The sequence below is a fragment of the Calliphora vicina genome, chromosome 5 (genome assembly GCF_958450345.1).
Source record: "Calliphora vicina chromosome 5, idCalVici1.1, whole genome shotgun sequence".
Taxonomy (NCBI): domain Eukaryota; kingdom Metazoa; phylum Arthropoda; class Insecta; order Diptera; family Calliphoridae; genus Calliphora; species Calliphora vicina.
The window spans coordinates 13,655,247-13,670,417 of record NC_088784.1 but is presented as its reverse complement, the minus strand read 5'-3'; the positions used below and the strand labels follow the sequence as shown (position 1 = coordinate 13,670,417).

The following is a 15,171-nucleotide window of genomic DNA, read 5'->3' as shown; positions in this document are numbered from 1 at the left end:
CTATATATTTGATATTTTTATAATTGATTTCCATTTGAATTATAAAATATTTCTTATAATCAAAACAATTGAAAAATAACAAAATTTGTCCATTTCATTTACTTAAATCAATCAGATTCATTTATTTTGAATCATTCCTAAGTAATAAAAACGTATTACATTCATTTCTTGCGAATTCATTTATTCATTCATCATACATTTCTTTAGTTCTAATCAATTGCAAAAGCAAGATTTTGCCACATCAATTACTTAAAACAATTAGATTTTTATAATTTCAAGTATATTTCTTCCTTTAAAGCAACACTCATAGCAATTTTCGTCCATATTTTACCACAAATTGTATGGTATGCTTTAGAACAAGGTTCGAAAGCATTAATTTTGAAACATTTTTCATTATTCATGCTCTCATTCATTATAAAATTGATTCTTTTCAATCATAGTACTAATCAATCAAAAAAGCAAGATTTTGCCAACTTAAATCAATTAGATTTTTTCCCTTTAAAACGCCACTCATAGCAATTTGAGTCCTTATTTAAGCACAGATTGGTTCGAAAGCATAATCTATTTTACAATAGTTAATCAGGGCGTTCAGCATGTAGATAACGATCAAGGAATTGTGCTACTCTGAAATAGTAGTGAAATAGGGTTGGCTGTTGAATATGTGGAGGGTGTTATGAGGACCTTAACCACATGGTTGGCATAAGTTGATCTCAGTTGTGCCAGAACGACTCTTGCTTTACGCGGCATAATCTTCTCGGCATCTGCCATCGGTGGTGGGTGACCTCCAAGTACGACTTTCATGTTATTCTGATACGCGGAATTTTATGGCGTCTCTATGAATGTCGTTCAAAGCTGTCATATACGAGCTGCGATCACATGGATCCTGCACATACCTCTCTGCTCTATTCGTATTTTCTTAGGTAGACATGTTAAACATCAATGAATAGGGGATTTTGTCTATTTTCAAAAATATCTATAACTTTTGACAATTAAAAAATTCATGGAATACTATTTTGAAAAATATGACAAAAAATGCTTTTTATTGAGTTTTGGAAAGATACAGATTTTTTAAATTGAAATTTAATTTTAAATTATGAATATTTTTTAATGAAATTTTACAGTTTATAGATTTTTCTATTGAAAATGGTAAAATTAAAACAAATTTTTGAATTTGTTATCAGGAATCCCGCAATTCCCACAAAACTTTTGAAAAATCCCAAAAATTAGATTTTTTTAGTTTTTTGGCTATAATTACTTACCAGGATCGGGGTTATCGGAACCCTTTACAAAATATTTAAGAACATTTTGGGCCATCTAAAACGGATTCCTATATTATAATATCGACTATGGAATTTCAGAATTTTTGCCCTAAAGTTGAATTTAACATAAAGATAGATTTTTTTCAAATTTATTTTCATTTAAAGTGTTTGATTTCAAGTTATAAAAGTATAAATTCTTTATAAATCTTTTTAAAAATTTGTTTAACCAACTTAAAAAACTATCGAAAATACCCTTTTTTATTATAAAACCTTAACCTTCGTGAGAAGGGTATATGTATATAAGTTTGTCATTCCGTTTGTAATTTCTACATTTTTCATTTCCGACCCTATAAAGTATATATACATACATATTCTAGATCCTGTCTGTCTGTCCGTCTGTTGAAATAAATTTTCTGAAGACCCCAAATATCTTCGGGATCCAAATCTTCAATAAATTTGTCAGACATGCTTTCGAGAAGTTCGCTATTTAAAATCAGCAAAATCGGTCCACAAATGGCTGAGATATAAGAAAAAACCAGGACAACCTCGATTTTTGACCTATATCTGGTTTACTAACTCATTAATATAGACAATATGGATATCTAATGATAGATATTTCAAAGACCTCTGCAACGGCGTATATAAGACCATAGGGTCAACCCGATTTTTTTTTTCACCAAATGTTTTTTTCGCTAAAAATCAAAAAAAAATTTGAAAAAAAAAAAATTTTAAATTAAAAAAAAATTTATTTTAAATTTAAAAAATTTAAAAAAACAATTCGAAAAAAAAAATTTCCAAAAAATTAAAAAACTGCAAAAAAAATTTTTGTTTACCTAAAAATATTTAAAATTTTTATTTTGAAGTATAATTTGGTGAAGGTTATATAAGATTCGGCATAGCCGAATATAGCTCTCTTACTTTTTTTAAATTTAAATGCATATAACTTTGAACTAGGTCAGCAAAAGTTGTTTTTTTATTCGTTATGTACATATATACATTTTTGTTAGAAAATCTGAAAATATTTGGACCCGTTGAAAATTTAATTTTAAAATGCGAATATCTCCTAAGTTATAGGTGACAATTGATAGCTCGAGGAGTTTCTATTGTTTATACCCTTCGCCATGAGTGGCATTATAAAAACGATGTATATAAAGCTGTAGTAAGTTGGACCTACAATGGGCCAAAATCGGGAAAAATATTTTTTACACGAATTTTTTTTTTCATTAAAAATTTTTTTGTCATAAATTATTTTTCAAAAATAAAAAAAAAATTTAAAAATTAAAAAAAAAAATTTGGAAAAAACTTTTTTTAAAAAAAATTAAAAAATAATTTCGAAAAAAAAAATTTAAAAAAACTTTTTTATAAAAAAATTTCGAAAAAAATTTAAATATTTAAAAAGAAATTATTTTTAAGTATAATTTGGTGAAGGGTATCTAAGATTCGGCACAGCCGAATATAGCTCTCTTACTTGTTTTTCCGGAACAAAAACGAAGAAACAGGATCGTTCTAAAAATTTACTTTGGGGACCTCTGTCCATATTCAAAACTTAAACTCAACAACACTTCCTCTTTACACATGTGCAATTTCATTCAACCAGACTAATCATTTAGAATTTACAGATTTATTTCCCAAAGTACAAGCTTACAGTTATTTTAAGTTCTTAATTGAATTAATCCCATATAATTCTTTAAAATGCTAAAAATATTTATAATTTTTTTCATTGCAGATCCCAAAAGTCAAGATTGACTACATTACGCTAGGATATATCAAAAAGAATAACGGTTTTTGAGTGACGGCTTGTGATACTTAAGCGTCAACGGAGTTTATTGTGATCAGTTCGTTAACGGTAAACAAGCGCGAGCTCTAAAAATGTGTCGTTTTCAGTGAGACGTCGCTTAAATCGTTGAGTTTTTTACGGTAACGGTAGACAATTTACGGTACGGTAATTTCTAGCGTCTTAAATGGAAAAACTATTAAAAGTACTATTAAAATCGTTGGAGGTATTAAAAAAAATAACGGGGTTTGAGTGACGGGTTGTGACTTAAGCATTAATGGAGTTTATTGTGTTCGGTTCGTTAACGGTACTGAAATCAGTACGGTAATCAAGCGTGAGCTCTAAACGGTAGACAATTTACGGTACAGTATTATTTAAAGCGGTGTGTTTAAAATGTACGCGTCTTAAATAGAAAATTCGTAAACGTAATATTAAAATCGTTGTCCGTAGTGATCCAGTTTAAAACATGCGCGGTTTTAATGGAAAAATCGTAAAAGTATTATTAAAATCGTTGCAGTTAGTGTTTTTTTAATGGAAAAATCGTAAAAGTATTATTAAAATCGTTGTCGGCAGTGATGCTTTTATAATAAAATTAAATTTACGGTAACGGTAGTTTAGTGTTAATGTTAATTCTGTGAAAACGTGAGATGGCCAACGTTCAACAACTTTCTGCAAATGTAAGGTAAGTGACAAAATATTAAAAATTTGTTCAATCTATATATTGGATGTATGACTTGAAAATGTGGGTTTATCTTTAGATTTTGTTGTTATACTATCTGTTAAAATAATTTTGAAATGAAAACTGTTAGTATAACATTTAGTTAACATATAGCCAGACAACATGTTAATGGGGGTAAGTTCGAAAGCTGTGTGAGAGCATTTAAACGTTTGTCTGGCTGTTTCCTTGGGTATATTTGATATATTATAGCTAAAATATAAACAAAATTATTTACTAATCTGCAAGATTTCTAAAACTGGATAAAATTTATTTCCTTTTAAATAAAACACTTTGATTTAAATATTTTTGTTTTGTGTTAAACTAATATTTTTATTGGTTTCTTTTTGTGGTTTTTGTTGTTCTTGAGAAATGTATTTGTTGTTGTTGTTTGTTTGTTTTGTTTTCTTGTTGTTGTTGTATATTATGTATCATAATTAAACTAAATTTTTGTTACCAACATTTCCTTCATACATGTATGATACGACACAAAATTCTTGTTTCGTCTTTTTTTAAAAATAAAGTAAAATTTTCTTTATTTAATAATAATTTGTCTTTTTGTTTTTTTTTATTATAAAATCATAAATTAACGTATTTTTTAGTTAGATTTTGTTTCATTGCCTAAAATTTTATTTTTAATCTTAAATTTTGTAGAAATTTTGTATACCAAAATTTGTTTAAATTTTTTGTTTGTTTATAATTTAATTTTGTAACATTTGTTGTTTTGTATTTTCAAACCTTCTTCTTACATAAAAAATACAATTTTTTTTATACTAAAAAATAAAAAATATGCCGTGTATTTTGTTTTAAAAATGTTTTTTGTTTTATAATATTATTTATTTGTTACCATTCAGTCATTTTTTTCTGCTTGTTTTCCTTTATTTTTTTATGATTTATAAATAATTTAGAGACTTGTTTTATAAATTTGTTTTAAGTTTTATATTTTAAAGAATGTTTGTTTTGTAATTATAATGGTAAAGTTTAAGAGTGAGGGGGTGTTAAGAACTTTCCTAAAAGGTGGTAAATTGTTTTGTTTGTGTAGTTGTCAACTTAAATACTAAATTGTTGTAATGAAATGAAAAAAAAAATATTGTAAAAAATAATTAAAGCTTAACTAAAAATTCAATTTAAATTCTAATAAAAATAAGGCAGAAATTAAAAACTTATAAGAAATATTCTTTAACTTAACCAACTAACTCTCGGTTTCTCTTTAAGCTAACACAATATTAAATGGCAAATTAAAGCTTAATTTATTAAAGTATGTAAATGAATTAAATCTGTATTAAAACTAATAATTCTAGTTTAGGTAAAGAGTATTTTCCTTAAAAAAACGAAATTTTTTTTATGTATTTTTTTTGTTTTAGACGAAATCATATTTCAGGTACATCACAACTTAAAATTTAAACTTAAATTGTCTTAAAACTTAATTCATTTTTTAAAAATTATGGAAATTTGTGTAATTGAGTATGTTATGTGTTTTGTTTGTTTAGTTTTCAGTTTAATTTTTTTTGTTTTAATGGCAAGCTAAAGAGCTTTTTTGTTTAATAATATCTTTTTTTCTTAATAAAATAGGAAAAATGTAACGTAAATTTTTCTTCAATAAATACTTTTATTTCAAACGAAATTTTCAATTCATTTATAAAAAAACAAACTTAATTTTAATACTTTATAAAACAGTAAATTATTTTTTATAAGAAATCTTAGGAAATTTCCTATTTTAAGGCTTAATACAAAACAAAAATTATAAGTTTTATTTTTAAAAAAAAATTAAAATAAATAATAAATTTATACAAAAGCTAAGTAAATGAAAAAAGTTTAACAAAGCTTTTTTCCTTATTATCTTAAATTATTAAAAGTTTTATCAAAAGTAAATAATTTTTACGATTTTTGGTAAAAAATCTTGAAAAAAAATAAAAGCTTTTGAAAGCTTTTTCTTTAAAAACTTAAATTATGGAAATATTTATAAAAATTTAAAGCTTTAAAACATTTATCATACAAATTTAGAAAAAAATAAAAAGGTTTTGACGTTTTTTAATAAAAAATCAAGAAAAAAATAAAAAGCTTTTAAAATATGGAAATATTTATAAAAATATTAAGCTTTAAAACTTTTATGATACAAAATTAGAAAAAATAAAAAGGTTTTGACTTTTTTTTAATAAAAAGATTTTGAATGCTTTTTTTATAGAAATCATACAAAACCAGACAAAATATAAAAGGTTTTGAAAGCTTTTATTAAAAAAAGCTCAGTAAAATAAAAAGCTTTTTTCAAGAAATCTTAAATGTTTATAATATTTATAAAAAGTAACAGCTTTTAAACTAGAAAAATTAAAAAAAATTTTAAATTTTTAAACAAAGTTAAAGCTCAGAAAAAATAAAAAGCTTTAGAGAGCATTTTCCACTAAATCTTGATTTATGAAAATATTTATAAAAGGTAAAAGCTTTCAAGCGTTTCAAAGGGAAAAAATTAAAAAGCTTTTTTACACAAAATTCATAAATTTATAAAAAAGCTTTTGAAAGCTTTTTCCACAAAACCCTAATTATTGAAATTATTAATAAAAAGTAAAAGAATTCAAACTTTTATATTGTAAAAAATCGGAAAAAAGGTTCAATTATTAAAAATTGTCTACAAACAAAAAGCTTTAGAACTTTTAATGCAAATGTTTAATAATAAAACGTTTTTGAGTTGTAACTTTATATTTAATTCAAATATTTATGCCAAATTTCTGTTTAAAGTTTCTATAACATAAAGCTTTTGTTATTAATAACTATAAAGCTTTAAAATTTAATTTCAATATTTCTTAAAAACTTTAATTTTTTGGTTCAAATTAAATTTAATATTAATTTAATTTATAAAAAAAGAAAAAGGAAAATTTTCGTTTTTTACTTTTTTAAGTTAAACATTAGAATTCTTATAATAATTCAAATATCATGAGAAATATGGAAAAAGTAGAAAGCTTTAAATATTTTTATAATTTATAAATAAAAGCTATAGACAAGTTTGAAATTAAAAGCTTTTCTTAGCTAAAAAAAGTTTAGAATAATAAAGATATAAGTTAAAGCTTTTACAAAAAACATGTTAATTCACGAAAATTTGCTTAAAAGTAATTTTATTAAGAAAATACTTTTAAGCTTTATATTTTATTATATTTCAATAAAAATAGTCTTTAGAAATGTTTTAATGAAAAGCTCTTTAGGTTTAGTAATGTATCAATTAAAAGCTCACAAAAAAGCTTTTTTAGAAAATTAATTTATTTCTCTTGAAAGCTTTTTGGCTATAAAGAAATAACAAATTAATATAAATTTGTTTTCATAACAAAATGTCCAAATTACTTCTTTAAATTATTGTTGCAATAAATTAAAGCTTTTAAAAGTTTTAAAGCCTTGCTAAAAATATTTCCTTCAAATTAAGAACTGCTTTCAGTATTTTACAACACAAAAAAAACTTAATTGTAAATAAATGGAAATTAGTAAAACAATTTTTTGACTATGTTTTTCAAATGCCCTTTTACCTTTAGCACCTTCTTTTTCTTTTTCTCTAAGCCTTTGCCACCTTCCTGCTGTGCACTTTCAATTGATGCATCTTTAAATTATACTTTTGCTTGAATTTTTCACCACATTTTTTGCATTTTTGTGGCTTTTCCGAATGCTTCCACAAGCGATGCAGACACAGCGAAGCCTTGGTGTGATAATTAAACACCAGCATTGATGAACGTTTCGAGTTGATGCAATCCTTACAGCTTAGCTTATGATCCACCATACGATTTAGGTATTTATCTCTTAACATGGCTATGGCCATCTCTGGAGGAATGCGTATCTTTTTGGGTTGAGCCTGTTTGCGTGATGAACGTTTGTCGGCGCTTAAGCCAATGTTGTTGAGCAAAGCATTTACGGAGAAATTTGCATAGGCTTTGTGGGCTGTTTGGGTTTCTATGGGATCTTGGGGCTCTTCTTGTTGTTTAAGAGTAAAATCTTCGGGTTCTTGTTTAATAGAGACCTTAGCATCATCCATTTCTTCAGTGACTTCTTGTTTAATGTCGCTGGCAATGTCAGTTTGGTCTGTTGAGGGCTTTTTACTGAAATCTAAGGGGGCTGTTAAATACTGTTGTTGACAGGCTGCATCTGCCAATAAAGGCAATAAAGTGGCCAATTGTGAAATAGATTTCTTGTTAGATCTTGACTGCGTTAAAGCGGCTACTGCTGCTGGGGCTGGTGGCTGTGTGGGAGTGTTTAAAACTCCTGCTGCTGCATTAGCTGCTGCCAGCATTTGTTTCTTTGGTGATATTCTCTTATAAGAATCTGAAGCTAAATCACGCTTTCTTTTCAGAGGTAAAGGAGACTTTTGTGCTGCATTATTAATATTAGCATTATTTTGATTGTTTTTTGGTGTTATGGTTAGCGTAATGTCTTCTTTGTTCTTCAAATACTCTATATACTCTTCAGTTTCACTTAACATTCTCTTGCGTTTTGGTGAAGTTTGCAATGTTGATCTCTGCTGACTTTGCTGAGGTGTAGTTGTGGCCGTGGGCATATTTGGAAACATTACGGGAGTCTCGGCGGCATAATATTTGCTGATGATATCCTTAACATAATTTTGAAATTGTGTACCGATTTTGTTAAGATTTTGAAATTCCATTTGTGTGAGGAATGTAGCATTATTGTTGTTTTCTTTATTGTGTTGCAGATCAAGGCGATGTTGCTGATAATTATTATTATTATTGTTATTAATAATATTGTTGTTGTTATTGTTTGTTCTTGTTGACGACTTGTTGTTATTTTTATTTAAATTTGTATTGTTGTTGTTGTTGTTATTGTTGTTATTATTATAATATTGACTATTATATTTATATGCGGGAGACGATCTAATAAGCTGCTCTTGATTTTCTTGATCTTCATTGAAGATCTCTTGATTTTTCATAATGTCTGTAGTATGGCAGCTGTTGTTACCATTGCCATTGTTGAAGTTATTGATGTTATTGTTAGCTGCATTTATAAAAATATCATTTGCATTCGTTGATGATGAATTGGAAGATGCTTCTTGCAAATCATAATTTTTATGTAAATATGTCTTGGACATCGCCTTTCTCTGCTCGTTATTATTCAATACCAAATTATAAGCCTTAGATCGTTCCACCATTTTAATCGGTGACATGTCATCACTGGATGAGGTTGTCGATGATGATGAGCCCGATGAGGGTGTATTTTCATCATCTCCCAACGAATGTTGACGCTGACGTTGACCGCCGGCGTTGCCATTTTGATTGAGGAAACCATTTGTGGGTGCATATTTGGAACGCTGTTGTTGCAATTCTTGTTGTTGCTGTTGATACACAAAGCTCAAATTGTTGGCATTGCTTAGACTTTGCAGTAAAGCAGCTGCTTCTTTAGTCGTCCATTGTGAAGGCAGTTTATTATTGAACAGGAGTTGATGATTAGCTGGTAGTTTCAACTCGTGCACGCCTCCCGCCTTATGAAAATCCTGAGCGACTGAAGCTGTATTGCGACTAATTGCGTCCATTTTTAAAAGACTGAAAAAAAGATTAAAGAACAAAATTAAATATATGTATGGAGTTTAAAATATACACAAAAAATATAATAAAGCCAAAAGAAAAGGTAAGAAAATTAAATTAAGAAAACTAAAATCAAATAATAACAACTTGTTAACAAAATCTTTCAAACTATTTTCAGGTTTGCTGGGATTTTCTCAAAAGAATCAAACAAAAACTTCAATAAAACAATAAAAAATGAACAGCAGCTTAAATAAGGCAAACATTTTGCCAGTAAAATGAGATAAAAAGAAAAAACTTATACTCCATTTAAAACAATGAACTAAAAACTCAAAAGTATCAAAAAAGCTTAACGTAAAAAACAAACAACTTTAGTTTCATATATACCGCGCATAATCTTCTGGATCGCTTCCGTCTGCCTCAAGATATTGAAATAAACGCTCGGAGCCACGTTTTTGGGCTGCTGCGTTTGGCAGGCCTCCCGTCAACAAGTCGTGTGGTGGTATTAAAGAGCCATTGGCACTTAAACGCCAACCCACCATTGAAGAGGGATTAACTATAATTTCTTGTAAAGGACCACCTGTTGTAATATTACCACCTTGATTGTCTGTAGTCGTAGTGGTATATATAGTAACAGAATTGCCATTTGTCGTAGTTGTTGAAACATTATTAACACTAATCATTTTAAGTATGTTGGATGTAAAGAGAAAATCTTGTTAAAACCATGTGAAATCTTTAATAAAAAACCATATTAATTACCTAAAATTGTTATTATTTTGAAATTGATTTAGTTGATTATTATTATTTCCTAAAGTATTGCCAATTGTACGTAAAACATTTAAATTGTTTGAAGAATTGTTGTTAGTAGTAGTTGTTGTAGTATTATTTGTAGAGTTATTGTTATTATTACTATTACTACGATTAGAGGGAGTCGTAGGACTTTATTGTTTGGCAAAAGGAATAAGAAACAGATTATAGTTATTTGTAAAATAGTTTTAATAGTAAAATACTTACTGCACTTCATTCAAATGTTGTTGATATTCTTCCAAAGTATCTCCCAGATAAGAGCATTTGTTGCAAGCTCTTTTGTTGTGTACTTTTAAGACATGAGTGGCCAGTCTCTCCGATCTGGCTGCTTTATAATCACACAATAGACATACAAATGGTTTTGTATGGGTATTTAAATGTCTCTTTAGGCCCCATTTATCGGCACCCGACCAGGGGCAATAGCAGCAGGTAAAACGTTTCTCTCGTTTGGGTTTTACATTGGCCATCTGGCCACTCACCAAAGAACCGTCATCGTTCTTCTCCTGTTTCATTTGCGGCAAGGGGGCATCTGTTGCTGTGGCCACAGCCTCAATGGTTTCGGCTATGCTGAGACTAGAAGATGTAGGTTGGCGCTGCTGTTCCAAAAACGCTTGTTCCAAATTGACATTCGCCTGAGTCTGGAAGATTATAGGTTTTTGTTCAATTGTATTGCCATCATTAAGTAAATTACTATTAATGGTAGTAGTAGTGGAAGGAGTATTTACCGTTGTTATAGTAATATTACTTCTGCCGCCGCCATGATGATGATGACCACCACCGCCACCACTCGAACTGGATGGTACATGTCTTCTCGTCTTGTTTATATCATATTGCATTTCACGATGCATGCGCAGGAAATGTTTCTTAACATGATCGGCCCGATTAAATTGTTTCAAACAGGCATAGCATTGGAATGGTTTCTCATCTTTGTGGATGTTTTCGTGACGTGTATAGAGATCACGACGATCTGTTGAATAGGGACAATGCGTGCAGGCATAACGTTTTTGTACCAAAGGTTGTCCGTTATTATTGTTGTTATTTTGATTATTTTGAGATTTTTTGCGACTATTACTGCTCGAGCTACCTCCAGAAGATGATGTATTCGAGGATGTTGAAGTGTTTGCATTGGGAGGTGTTTGTTGTTGCTGCTGCTGTTGTTGTTGCGCCATATTCCCCGAGGTCGAGGGACTAGTATAGATGACTTCAGCGGTGTTGTTAATGGGTGGAGAGGTATGATCATTACGAATTTTATTGTTTCTGTAAAGAGAATAGAATGGAATATGAATATGTGTTTGTTTTAATAAGAATTTATCTATGAACGGCTTTATTATTAAATTAAACTTTTTCAATTTTCTTTAAAAATATATTTATTTCTACAAATTGACCAAAATCTTTTCATTTCTTTCTTAATTTTTCCTTGCGTGCTATAAACTTCTTGGTGATTTCCTCTACTGAGGGTCCATAGGCCGTTTCCTTTATTTCTTTCTTACACTTCAGCCAGACATCCGTTAAAATACCCTCAGTTTTGAAGTAATTTACAATCTCCTCACGTTTCAACCACTTTCTCAACATTCTACGATCCCAACCCTCAAAAGAATGTTTCAATTGATAATATGATTCATATTTTTCGCAATTTTTACGCAGTTCCTCTGCATTTAATTTCGGAATTTCCAAATAGGGTTGTCTTATAATGCGATATGGATCATATAACTCGGAATAGTGCTGAAAACGTACCGCCTCCCAATTGATATTTAACATGGTATCATATATCTTTCTAGGATGACCCAATATGCCATGACTCACATCGATTAGGCAGAGCTGTGAGTCGGGCACAATAAACTCCAATTCGATTTGAAAAATGCGCAAATCAGTACCACGATATTTTCTTGCTCCTATCCATAGTAAAGGCACATTTTCCTTGGCCACACTATTGAGTTCCATAATGAGTGGAGAGTTTTGAGCGCGATAGTTGCAACGCTTATAATTTTTGCCATACAACATGCTGGCCTCCACCGCAGAAAACTGATAGCGCTCCGAACGTACCAAAGAAAAATGTTCTGATCTAAATAAACGATTCATTTCCATATCGATTAGTTCCAAATCTCTTCTATACATTGAAATCCATACAAAATTTGTGCAGAAAGCTAGAAAACCCTCATGAAAAGCTTTATCTTTAATGGACTGAGAAATGTTCACTATGGGTTTGATGTGATAGAATTTTTTCATCTCGCCATTGCCCAAGAGAATCTCACTGTATTCTCGGGCCAACAGCAAACGATATTGAGACAGTTGTTTGGCAAAGATTCTCTTAATTGCCGTACTCTCCTCACTTTGTATTTGAGCCTTTTCGCCCGCTATTTCATCTCTACGTATGAGTATGAATTCTACAAATTTCAAAAAGTACTCAAAATATATTACCAAAGCCTTGAGGAATGTGTGCACGGTTTTAGTGTTGAGAAAGTATATGAAATCTTTGGTTAGAATCTCCTGGGGCGATAAAAACATGACCAAGTCTTTAATATCTTGTATTAGTATGGCCTCATAATCGTGCGTGGTATCGGCCCTTTGAAATTCTTGACGGAATATCATTTCCTCTAATTGATTGATATTTGCTAGGAATTTATAGCCTCCTATGACAACATATTCTTCTTTGCTTATTTCTTTGCTGGCTTCTTCCCGAGAATCGAATTGCAGATCTTCTTGCTGGTCATTCCAAATCCAAGTGCCGTTTACATAACGGGGCACGAAATTGTCAGTGTGTATTCGAATCATTGTAATAGAGAGGATTTGAAATAGTTTTGAAATAAATGGAAGGAAAATATTTGAACTGAACGTTTGTGAATGAAATTTTAAGTGTCAGTTACTTTGGAAAGCTTGAGTTTATTTTAGCTTAAAAAAGTTTAATTTCATTGAAAAACAGTGTTTTCAGAAAAGCTTTCGAACTTAGGTTAGAAATATGCTTTTGCTTTAAATCAGCTTGGAAGAAATTGATGCTTGCAAAAGCTTTTTATTCATTGGAAACAGTAATTTGAGAAAAGCTTTTGAACTTGGTTTAGAAATAAGCTTTTGCTTTAACTCATCTGAATTCAATAGAAGCTTGAAACAGCTTTTGAAAAGCTTTCTTTTTTAATGGCTTTTGTTTGAATATTTGTATGTGGTAACTAAGTTTATTTAACTTACTTTGACTTAGGAGTTGTTAATTGTTGTTGTTGCTGCTGCTGTTGTTGCTGCTGCTGCTGTTGTTGTGGTTGGGCCGTAGTAGTGGAGTAACTTTGTAATTTACCACTTGGTGTTGTTGTCCATTGTACAATTTGTGTGGTAGGTGCGGGTTGCTGTTGTTGTTGCTGCTGCTGTTGATCTTGCTGTTGTGTGCCCTCATTAGACCAAGTTTGTTGCTGTTGTTGCTGCTGCTGCTGTTGTTGATCACCTGTCACATTTTGTTGTTGTTGCTGCTGCTGACTACCAGCAGCCGTTGTTATAACTTTATTTATAGCCTGTGTACTCAAAATAGTACCGGTTGTGGTGGCAAAACCATTTTGTTGCATTAATGCCGCCAAGCCAAATGCTGTACTCAAATGATCTTCCGATTTGAAATTTCCACCTGTATTTGTGGTGGTTGTTACAACCACAGAGCCCTCAGGTTGTTGCTGTATAACAACATTTGTGGCATTTTGTGTGGTGGCGGCAGCAATAACAGCTGCTGTGGCAGCCGCTGCCGATGCAGCAGCCACCGATGTGGCTGTTGCATTATTGGGATTATTGTGTTCGTATTCAATTGTAGGCTGTGTAGAACGATCAATTTGCTGCATAAAAGAAGAAAAATAAAATAAAATACATTGAAACATACAAAAAGAGTTACGCGTTTTATTAGTTGAAACTTCCTTTATTTATTTATTTGTTAGGTTGGTGTTTATTGTACTGTATGTAGTATTGTCTTAAAACTTACCAAATTTGTAAATGATCTTTGTTCACCTTCTGGTGCTGCTGTGGGTCCTGTTGTTGCCACCTGTGCTACGGGGGTTCCTAGTGTATGCAAACCATTTCCGGTCTCTTCACCATATAATTTTCTTGTGATTTCTTTGAACATATCTTCATAGGCGGCCTCAACATTTGAGGTCGGTGGTATTACTGTTGCCATGGCTTTTGCAACACGGCTGTTGATGCTTCAATAAAACCTTTAAATGCAATATTGCTGTTGCTCTTACTGCCAATCCCTTCCAACTGCAAAAGAAAAAAAAGAGAATACATAAATGAAGATTTTTTTTTCATAAACATCCGCTTTGTGTTGTTTCTTAAAGTTTGTAAAAATTCTTTTTCGGAATTGTGCTTTTTTTTTGTTGGTTGTTTCAACAAAAGGTAGGGGGCGTCTGGTAGTTGTGTGGTTTTATGTTGTCAATATTTTGTTTGCTGTTTTTGTGGTGTTATATTCCTGGAATACTATCGGTATGCATAAATTGTTGAAATAAAGCAAGTTGGTTTTTTTTAGTTTCAAGTTTTTTTTTCTTATAAAATTTAGTTGTTCTTACGAGACATTGTATGCTAAATTTATGCATGCTGAAGGGGGTTTTCGATGTAGTACTAGCCAAGAACCCACATTCTTATTTAGCATTTGCTTTAGACAAGCTGTGTGCAGAGTATGAGTCATAATTGATGGTTGCTTTAGTATTATGATGAAATTTATAGTATTTATAATGCATGAAATGTTTAAGATCTGAAATATGCAGTAATTAGGAGGATTTAAACTAAATTAAAATTGTTTCCATTAAACGATCAAAGGATTTCAATTGTTCAATTCAGTATTTTCTTTATATTTCACTGTAAGTCTACAATTTGTATACTTTTAGGCGCAAAATGTTCGAAACCATTTTACGCAGCTGGTTTTCTATTTGCAACTTGTTTGGGTAAGGAAGCACGAAATCTATAACCCATTTTATACTGCTGGTTTACGATCAAAGGATTTCAATTGTTCATTTTAGTATTTTCTTTATACTTCTCTCTTAGTCTACAATTTGCATACTTTTAGGCGCGAAATGTTGAAACCCATTTTACACAGTTAGTTTTCTATTTGTAAGGTTATTTGTGAGGATAAGGAAACACGAAATTCCGAATTCC

The 15,171-nt window shown here is 30.2% G+C and overlaps 2 protein-coding genes across 3 annotated transcripts; both read right to left on the bottom strand.

The window, feature by feature from the left end:
* Positions 1 to 7,252: 7,252 nt before the first annotated feature.
* Positions 7,253 to 14,290, bottom strand: chn (charlatan). 2 transcript variants are annotated; one of them, XM_065513638.1, is made up of 6 exons: positions 14,006 to 14,290; positions 13,240 to 13,862; positions 10,267 to 11,316; positions 10,012 to 10,191; positions 9,640 to 9,927; positions 7,253 to 9,273 (listed from the first exon to the last, which is right to left on the bottom strand). In XM_065513638.1, the coding sequence occupies exons 1-6, from the start codon at positions 14,195 to 14,197 to the stop codon at positions 7,284 to 7,286; spliced, it is 4,323 nt and encodes a 1,440-aa protein (XP_065369710.1). In that variant the 5' UTR covers positions 14,198 to 14,290; the 3' UTR covers positions 7,253 to 7,283. The 2 variants fall into 2 exon arrangements, with proteins under 2 accessions (XP_065369710.1, XP_065369709.1); XM_065513637.1 differs by lacking the exons at positions 9,640 to 9,927; positions 10,012 to 10,191 and having other exon boundaries at positions 10,267 to 10,697; positions 10,785 to 11,316.
* LOC135961978 (protein phosphatase 1 regulatory subunit 36-like) lies at positions 11,414 to 12,838 on the bottom strand. Its single transcript, XM_065513639.1, has one exon. It carries the CDS (start codon positions 12,829 to 12,831, stop codon positions 11,455 to 11,457), a length of 1,377 nt encoding a protein of 458 aa, XP_065369711.1. The 5' UTR covers positions 12,832 to 12,838; the 3' UTR covers positions 11,414 to 11,454.
* Positions 14,291 to 15,171: the final 881 nt, after the last annotated feature.

Excerpts from the sequence above, each read along its gene's own strand:
- LOC135961978 (XM_065513639.1), bottom strand. The coding sequence starts at position 12,831 with ATGATTCGAATACACACTGACAATTTCGTGCCCCGTTATGTAAACGGC.
- chn (XM_065513638.1), bottom strand. The coding sequence starts at position 14,197 with ATGGCAACAGTAATACCACCGACCTCAAATGTTGAGGCCGCCTATGAA. Across the intron at positions 10,192-10,266 it reads CAACATTTGAATGAAGTGCA|TCCTACGACTCCCTCTAATC; the intron begins GTAAGTATTTTA and ends CAAACAATAAAG. Across the intron at positions 9,274-9,639 it reads GATCCAGAAGATTATGCGCG|TCTTTTAAAAATGGACGCAA; the intron begins GTATATATGAAA and ends TCTTTTTTTCAG.